The 9,454-nt window shown below is 45.4% G+C and overlaps 1 protein-coding gene across 1 annotated transcript; it reads left to right on the forward strand.

The window, feature by feature from the left end:
- Positions 1 to 2,911: 2,911 nt before the first annotated feature.
- Positions 2,912 to 7,964, forward strand: RAP2C (RAP2C, member of RAS oncogene family). Its single transcript, XM_056859443.1, has 3 exons — positions 2,912 to 3,274; positions 4,988 to 5,309; positions 7,722 to 7,964. The coding sequence occupies exons 1-2, from the start codon at positions 3,002 to 3,004 to the stop codon at positions 5,264 to 5,266; spliced, it is 552 nt and encodes a 183-aa protein (XP_056715421.1). The 5' UTR covers positions 2,912 to 3,001; the 3' UTR covers positions 5,267 to 5,309; positions 7,722 to 7,964.
- Positions 7,965 to 9,454: the final 1,490 nt, after the last annotated feature.

The raw sequence follows: 9,454 nt of genomic DNA on the forward strand, positions 1-9,454 counted from the left end.
TAATAGACATTTGGCTGAATCATCCAAGGTCATTATTACTGTACATCTCCATGCTTGGGATGCTGTTTAAACCCTGTGCTGACATCTAGTGGCGCTGGCTGAGTGACACTTGCGAAGAAAAGTATGAAGACACCAGGATTTAACTAAAAGGAAATGTGACTTCCAGAAGACATAAAGCAAAAAGAAGTCTTATAGCACCTTAAAGATTAAATTCACACGTGTCGTTTAAAAATCTTTTCAGCACCTCTTCTTTTGTTGATATTCAGGTGTGTAAGAAAGGCAGTTATCAGTGCATATTGCTGGGTTTCCAAAAGTGGAATGGTAGACCCTGGGAGTGTAATCCATGCTCTGGGAGCAGCATATGTATTCTGGGACTGGAACACGGACAGCCTCACTCTGGGGGCTGTCAGAAGAACACATTACAACAGCCTCCAGACTGGAATGACAGTTCTGGGGCCAGATAAACTGATTTGGGACTGGAATGACAGCCCCCAGAGTGGAATGGCTGTTCCTGAGTAGCGTAAGCATTCTGAGTCTGGAAAGATAGACCCACCTTTCTCCCCAATGAAGACCCGAAGAGGCTTACATCATTCTCTTGTCCTCCATTTTATCCTCACAACAACACTGTGAGGTAAGTTAGGCAGAGAGAGAGTGACTGGCCCAAGGTCACTCAGTGAGCTTCCATGGCATGAGTGACGATTCAGACCCAGATCTCCCAGATACTAGTCTGACACCCTTAACCACTACACCACACTGACTCTGGTTGCTGTCTTATCAGTCCCAGAACACTTATACCATGCCCAGGAACTGTCATTCCAGTCCCAGAGTGGATTTATCTAAACTTCTTCTGTATTTTCATTCAACTTTTTTGTACTATTGTTAAGCCTGTCTTATTGTATCAATACCCAATAACAATAAAACAGCAGGAGGTTGAAGATTCAAAGCAGTTTGTTTTATTGGCCAATACACAAAACGCCTGGTGAAAATTGCCTAAAGTGCAGGACAATTCACACACATCAAAGGTTTGCAAGCATGAATATAGACTTCGATAATGGGTGGTTACAGAGACGTAATACACGTAAGGACCCAAATGCCCAATACTCGGGACCCCCGAATTAGAATAACCTATTACAGAATTGAAGGCGGTTACAGAGAAAGTGATGATCTCATGCTCACTAATAAGCAAGAAGACCTTTCAGTGTCAGGTGCTGCTCTGTTTGATCCTAAGTTACTGCAGTTCTGATCTTGGACCCTGGCAGCTGCCAAAGCTAACTAAGGGAGTTTTTCCTAGCTGGCCCTTATGATGGGGAGCCAGCTTATGAAAGCATACTGGGGCCTTCTATGGATTCTCTAATTAGTTTCTAACTAGTAAAGCTGGGCCTCTTATACTCAAGGCCTTTAACAGATATGTGCTTGGTGTGACTTTAATCATAGATGCCAACTCTTATACACTGAGTATGGCATATTCATAAGTGCAGATTATACTTTATTGATTACAAAGAGTATATTTCAAACCACAGACTACATTTCCCATAGCATATAATGATTTCAGGCATTTCACTATAATGTATTTCAATGGAGCCCATGCAAATCAACTGGCATTCTTAAATCCCATTATATCCAATGGGCTTTCAAGCATCTCTCCCGTCGCTCCCAATGTTCCCTTTTAGTATATCCTGTTAGAAGTTGTCCCGCTCATTATCATCCTCACCAGAGGACGCTTCACCATAGAGATTGTACAGGGGTAGAGCGCCGGAATCACTTCGTGTACCGGAAGTCCTGTCCTCTCTGGACTGCTCTAATATTTGTGGCGCCTGCGAGTCTCCGTATCCGAGTTCCGCTCAGCCCTCCTCCTAGAGAGGGGGAGGGGGAAGCGAGAGCCCCCCCCCCACAAAACCTCCAGTCTAAAACCGAATTCGTTCCCCACTCTTAACTTTCCATCACCACAGAGCCGCCGAGTGCGAAAACTCCACTTCTCCGCGCCCAGATTCACAACCGGAAACGCGCCCTCGCACGGCCTCGTCCCGCAACCGCCTCTGCGCATGCTCGCCTGAGTGTGCCACAGCGCGGAACGTCCCCCCCTCCCCCCGCACGCGCGCCCTTCTTCCCGGAAGTGGTGTTTCCGTGTAAGTCTTCCGGGTAGGCGGGCGGTTCCCCACCCCTCCGTAGAGCGCTGCGGCCGGCCATGGAGTGAGGCGGCAGCCGGGGCCTGGGGCAGGTAAGCGCGAGGGAGGCGAAGAGGCTGAGCTGACGGGAAGGAAGGAAGGAAGGAAGGGCGGCCCGGCTGGGGGAACGGAGGGGGGCGACGCCGAGGGGGCCCCTCCGCCGCTCCCTCCCTCACCCGCTCTCTCTTCTCTCCTTCCAGGCAGGACTGAGGCGCCACCAGGAGCGGGGCCGCCGCACCCCCTCTCCCAGCATCCTCCGCGCGGGGCCTGGACCTCCTCCCCCCCCCGACGGCACCGCAGCCCCGAGCCGCTTCCCGCAGGCGCGGGCTTGGGCGGCCCCAAAAGCCGCTCTGCGGGGCCTGGCTCTTCTCTCCCTCCCCCCCCGAAGAGGCAACGTCTTGGCACCCCCCTCAACTCGGCTCCCCCGACGCAGACCCTCGTCAACTCGCTCGTTTCCCCTCCTTCGTGTTCTCCTCCAATTCCCGGGCTCTGTTTCTTTCCCTCTTCCCTTCTCCATTCATTCCTGGGCGTCTCGGTTGACACCTGAGTTCTTCCCACAGACAGCCTCCGAGCCTAAGTTTTCCTTCTCTCCCCACCCCTTCTGTTCAGGGAAGAGTTGGTAACCAACCCACCGCAGAGTCATCGCTTTTTCTGTGCGAGAAGTACAAAACAAAGACACAAACCTGTCACCTGCACCAGATCCGCACACGGAGACTCCTCGCTTGCCACGGAGACCCTCGTTTCTCCTTTTCCTCTGTCGCCCCCCTAAACCCACCAGCTGCTCCCCGGTTTGCAGCATTCCTGTTTTATGCTGTGCAGAGGGAAAGACAGCGCCCATGAGGGAGTACAAAGTCGTGGTTTTAGGGAGTGGGGGGGTGGGTAAGTCGGCCTTGACTGTGCAGTTTGTCACTGGGACGTTCATTGAGAAATATGACCCCACCATTGAAGACTTCTATCGTAAGGAGATTGAAGTGGACTGTTCCCCATCCGTACTTGAAATCTTGGATACAGCAGGGACTGAACAGTTTGCTTCCATGCGAGATCTGTATATTAAAAATGGCCAAGGTTTCATCCTAGTTTACAGCCTGGTAAACCAACAGTCTTTCCAGGTAACACATACAGCTATACTTTTTAAAAGGGAAATTTTGTTGGGATGGGTCTTGGCTACCAAAAATGAGTTTGGATAATTAAAAAAGAAAGTCACACAGTTATTAGAAGTTTTTCAGTGCTCTGAGAAGGTGATGAGTGATTTCCACTGCTCTATCTGTAATTGCTAATTATTGCATGTTTTATCAGTAACCCATGTTTGAGCACCTGTTCACATTTTCTATTCCAGAAATGGGTTTCATATGAAATTAATTATGATTCTCATGGACTAAATGTTATTGCTGCCTTTAGATGATCTGCTGCCTATTGTCAGGAATGAATTTTTGATTATGAATTTTTGCAAGGAAATGGTCTTTTGGCCTTTAGACGTGTCCAGCCCACAAACATGTCACTTGATCTCAGAAAGCCCCTTAGGCCTCTTTCCATTATTTAATCTCTGAATAGCTTACTCTGTGTTAGTTTTAATAAATAACACACTATGCTCATATGCCTGGCTCTTCTTGGCCATCCTTCTCAAGTGTTCATTCTGGCTTCTTGGGTTTCCAGGCTTGATTTGCACAGGAGGGGAGGGAGTGTCTGCGTTACCAACTTATTTCCTGTGTGAAGCTCAAGCATGCAGAGCTGCAATAGAGCGTCTAAAGCATGAGTTTGTAAGCAGCAAATAGGAGAGAGACTGAGAAGCTGCCTCTGAGGGCTGTGCGATGCTGCTTCCTGGCACCAGCTGCTTTGCTGAGTTGGGCAGACTTCAGCTTCTTGGCAGAGCTTGTCACACCCACGCAAAGAGGCAGGAGTGGAGCATAGGAAAGGGATGAAAAGCTTGATAAATACTATCTGAATTACAGCCCCTTTTCCTTGGCATTCCTTTCTTATCACATTGGCCTGCATTTCTTTTCTGCTCACAGTATTGTGTGTGTTTCAGTAGAAAAAGCAATGATTCAGGTCTTCAGTCCTGCTTCATTGAACTGTTTTCTCGCCCTAAACTGGGCCAGACATACTTTCTGGCACTTATAGTTGTTTGGAAGCTTTTAAAAAAACATTACTAATTGAAAGCAAGCAAGCATAAGACTTCCAATGGAATTAGATTCAATGCTTGATTGCATCTGTGTCTACCAACTGCAAGATGATATAGATCTTACAGGGATCTTATAGTAATGCAGCAGTGTGGTTAGAAGAGTTTTGTCACATCTCTTCTTGAAGGTTCTCGTGGAGGTGGTCTTAACTTCCCCCACCTAGATGTTGCCATCCACTCATTCATTTTACCCTGTCAGGTGTTTGAGACTGCCCACTTCTCCGTTCTTGTCTCAAGCAGGCATTAAAACTAAGAGAACTGTCAAGTACCTGGCTGGCCACTGTGTCTTTGCTTTCCTTCCTTGCCTCATTTAAGTCTCATGTTTTGTCGTTGCTTAAATTGTGAGCTTTCAGGACTTGACTGGCCTCTCCCAATTCTGTATTAGTTGTTTAAATTATTTTAGGTACTAAACGAATACTTTGCACATCTAAAGATGTTAGGGTTGTTACTTATTCCCTTCCCTAAACTTTCAGTTGGCCTTTACAGCCCACAAAATGATATATCTTTTTCATGCTAACTCTGTACAGCTACATGGGTTATTATTTTAAAAAAATTGGTATCAACTATTGCAGAGTGTCTGGCAAGTTTGATGTCACAAGTTGCTGAGTCTTAACCAGGGCATTAACCAGTTGAATTTCTTTGTCAGGACATTAAGCCAATGAGGGACCAAATTGTCCGTGTGAAGAGATATGAAAAGGTTCCTCTCATCTTAGTGGGGAATAAAGTGGACCTGGAATCGGAGAGGGAGGTCTTGTCGGCAGAAGGCCGAGCGCTGGCTCAAGAGTGGGGGTGCCCCTTCATGGAGACGTCTGCCAAGAGCAAGACCATGGTGGACGAACTGTTTGCGGAGATCGTCAGGCAAATGAACTATGCATCACTGCCTGAAAAGCAAGATCAGTGTTGTACGACTTGCATTGTCCAGTGAGAGAGACAGAGAGCAAAACCTCAATCATGGCCATACAGAGCAGGTTGGTGGAATATTTGTGGCTAATAAAGATGAAAGTGACAATTGGGAGACACAAGGTTGATCATAGTATGACGATTCCTGCACAAGCTGCGTATTGCTCTTCTAGGTGCAGACTTTGTCAATGTAACAAAGGACAAGGTTGTAGCCTAAGGCTGTCTGGCCGCTGTCTCTTCCTGGGCAGCACTGCAGAATTCAAAGGTCGACAGAAAATGCTTATCAGTTCTGTCACCATCTTGAATTTGGATCACAGGTGACTTCAGCAGTGGATCTGGCATGAGTCTCCTATAGGCTGGCCTGGGCTGTTGGTCTGTCTAGCTCATTACCACTCTGGGGTCTTCAGCAGAGGGCTTTTGCAGCCCTGCTACTTAAGATCCAGTGGATAGAACTTGGGACATTCTGCATGCAAACAAATACTTTGCTGTTAATCTTTGGACTTTCCCATCGTTGCTGCCCTGATAGAATGGCTAACTGTGGGGTGCCCAGCAGGGTATTGGTTACCTAGCCTTGAAATGTGCATCTTTGTTTTCCTTATGTTGGTCGCTAAATTAAACAGCAGCAGAACGAGATGGTAATAGCATGGTCCTTTTTCACTGTAAACACACACAAGTGTACACATCTTTTCTACCCTCTCTCTCAGTGAACTCTCAGTTAATAGCACTACCCATCTGAAAGGTGTAACGTGGCCTGCCTCAATGCATACTACAGGCCAGATAAGTCCTTGTTCCGCAGGATCATGGAGCTGCTTGTCATAGGTCCACCAGCTGGCTTAGTAAGGCTCTGAGACCTTTCCTTTATCCCTTAGAAGCTCCTTGATCCATTGATCTTGAGCAGCATAGTTTTAAGTCTAGTGTTTGAGGAATATAAGGACTGAAATGTATTTTGTCACTGCCAATGTAGCCTTGGGATCCCTATCACGTAATAAAAAGGCATTATATCAGACACAGAGGCATTGGATTTATGTATTAAAAGAAGAGAAATATATTGTGATCTAAGATCCTCACAGAAACAACATTCCAAGAGCACATGAGCTAATGAGTCGATGGGACCATTCTCTGAGAAGTTCCTGTGGGAACAGCAGACACATTTACAGGGGTTCAAACTCCTGTTGTCTATTAGATGTGGGGGGGGGGGTAGCCAGTAGCGGTTTTGGTACTCAGAGCACCAGGCTTTTGTGTAAGTAGGAAGACCAGTGTTGGTCTTGCCACTGTGCTTATTTTAGTGGTTGCAAGGAGCTGTGCTATCTGACCAGAGGGGACCGACTCCAGAGGCGAAGCTGGGTCTGCTCAAGCTCGCCTCTGGCTGGTGGGCTTGGTCGACAAAAGTTGTTTTCCTCATACCTCATGAAGTGAAAGCTGACTGTCTGGCATGGAATGTGGATTGAACTACTATGCAGCAGGCACCGTCGCTTATCTTCAAGGTAGGCGTCAATCGGCTGTACCAGCAAAAGCCCTCATGCAGGCCGAATCTAAACATAGTCCCAGCCATGCAAATCACATTAATAATAGAAGCACTTGAAAAGCCACTCGGGTACCAAATATACTTTTCTGTAAGGTGAGGCAGCCTGTTGGCTTGCAACAAACGAGAGAAGACAGAAGGGTTGTGCTGTGTCAACCACTGAGTGGGTGTTTCAGAATGACCACAGTGACGGCCTGCTTCAGTATATGTTTGTGTTGAAGTCCACGTCTGTTGCTTCAAGTGAAAGAAAACTGTAGATCAACATTGGAGCCTTCCACTCTTAAGAGTGGGCCGTCTGGCCTGCCTCTTCTCTTCAGCTCCTGCCTCTTAAGCTTTATATGGAATTTTCTGCTCGAAGGGGCATTTTCAGCAGAGAGTCACAGCTTTTTGCGCTACCTTTCAAACTCCATGAGGTAGAGAACATTGTTCAGAGTTAAAGTCTTGATGTTTGAGTACAGAAAGCCATGGAAGTCCCTTCAGAATCTCTTGAAATATGAAGTAGAGGCCTTGCTCTGCTGAGCAGCACCTGCTTTCCTTTCCCTCGATCGAGAAGGGTTTCTGGGGCTTCAAGATTTCTTAAAAGCCTGCATTCATTGGCTCCTGCAGTCCCCTCGCAGTTATGTAAACCTGACTGGAGTTGCTTAACTTTGCACTGCTGATTTGAGAAGTCACTATGCTCTTGAATGAACTGTGACTGCAAGAAACATTTAATTGTGTTTTGTAGCTGAATGAAGAGAGTCACAGAGATGAAATAAGTGGCATATCTGAAAGTTTGGGGGGGCATGGAATTGGTGAGACTGTACCATTGAGCTTATTGCGGCTTTTCATAAAGGGGGAAACCCTGCCCAAATGGATGTTGGTATTTAAAATATTTATATACCACTCTTCTGTTGCACACTTGCTTTAATCACACAAAAGCATGTACCTGCCTCTGACCTTTTCTTTTTCTTAACTGCAGATAAAACTCAGAGGAAATTTGCACAGATGCTGCTTTGGAGAACTCTTTCAGCCCAGGCTGCAGAACTGAGCCTTGCAAAACCCTCTCTTTCTCTCTCTCTCTCTTTAGAGCACATTTCCAGGCATCGGCGTGCAAATGTTTGGCAGCAGCAGCTGCGGAGAACAGTAGGCCTGCAACAGAATTGCTTAGCATGTTTACCATATGTTTGAAATCTGTTCTTTATCTCTTGGTCCTCCTTTTTTTGTTTTAAAAAATAGCTTTCTAAGTTCCTATTAATGGCTAATATGCAAGAGTTCATTTTTTTTCTAATATTTTGGTTTCTTTAATTGATTTCCAAAACTTGTATTTATTAAACTTAACTCAGTATTACCTACTCAATGCCTTTTTAAGAGAAAGTTTTAATGGAGAAATAAAAAGTGAGCCTTAAACAAATGGTTACTTCTGTATATTACCTCACATCCGTGCTTGATTTTGCAAAAAAAAAAAAAAAAACCCCTCCTCGGAAATGTCATTGGTTGATACTTGGAAATGTTCTGTTTATGTGTCATAGAAAGATACTGAAGATTCATCTTGCATTGTAAGGATGTAAAATCCCTTTTCACAGCAGATGTGGTGGCTTGTGGTAGTAATGACCTGGTACAAAGGTAGCTATTTGACAAGGAGTGGAAGCATCCACTAAACGTGGTTCTCTCCCCCCTCCCCCATTACCACGTGGCATTCACATTTTTGTCTTTCAACCGATGCAAGAAGTGTTGAAGATCACCAGTGTGTTTCCTTTCTGTTCAGCTTCCAACTTTTGGCTTTTGTTCTTGGAAAAGGGGCAATATGCCCCCCCCCCCACAGGGTTTGTGTTCCTTAAGCAAAAGCTAATTCTGCTTTGCCTGGTAGGATTAAGATGACATCTGGCGGACTTCTGCACATGTAAATCAAATGCAAATAAAAATGACTTTACATTTTCTAGTTCTTAAAATATTGTCTCTTCTAATAATATTTTGAAGCAATATCTGTTAGTGGGGGGTGGCGTTTGTTTTAGGGTGGTTTGTTTTTGGGGGTTTTTTGGTGCTTTGTGGCACTGCTGCTTTTTCAGTTTCTAGGAAGCAAGCATTATTTGCTATAACTGGGCAATAGTGTGAACAGTCAGCTCCGTATGAAAATGCTTGACTTGGCCATTGCCTTCTGCACGTTTTTCCAACATCATGTGATTTATCTGGATACTTGAAGTCCTTAAACAGAAACACAGGTATTACACAAAATGAAGAGCAAAGAAACCATTGGGTTTTGTTTTTTTTTAAAGCTGATGAACACAACTTTGTCATAAGTTGGAATTTTTTCCTACCAGTCATTTAAAGATGTATCCACTTTGTTCTGTTCTCTCTTTTCCTCCCCTCAGTCTCTGAGATGAATAGCTATAGTTCATTTGACTGCACCAAAATTGCAGGTTTAAGAGCCCAGCTTAAGCCATTTGAACATGTCTCCTGTGGGTATCGATCCTGATTCTTTTGTCTTGTAATAGTTGAGTGTTATTGGCAATGAGCACTAGTAGTGAAGTACCCATATTGGAAGTCAGATAGTTCGTAATTTAAACTAAAGGCACCAGCATGTTAGCTCCTGAATCCCATTTGTATCTGAGCAAGTATAAAACGCAGGGGTTTTTTCCCATCTTGTGTTTCCAGATTCCTAAATTTGCTACGGGGTTACATTTGCACTTTAACAGAGGGCTTCAAGCTGTTCTC

This window comes from Euleptes europaea, chromosome 13, assembly GCF_029931775.1.
Source record: "Euleptes europaea isolate rEulEur1 chromosome 13, rEulEur1.hap1, whole genome shotgun sequence".
In the NCBI taxonomy this organism is placed as follows: Eukaryota; Metazoa; Chordata; class Lepidosauria; order Squamata; family Sphaerodactylidae; genus Euleptes; species Euleptes europaea.

Bases quoted from the DNA above. Each gene is read 5' to 3' on its own strand.
- RAP2C (XM_056859443.1), top strand. From the start codon at position 3,002: ATGAGGGAGTACAAAGTCGTGGTTTTAGGGAGTGGGGGGGTGGGTAAG. The intron at 3,275-4,987 runs GTAACACATACA...TTTCTTTGTCAG, and splicing joins TAAACCAACAGTCTTTCCAG to GACATTAAGCCAATGAGGGA.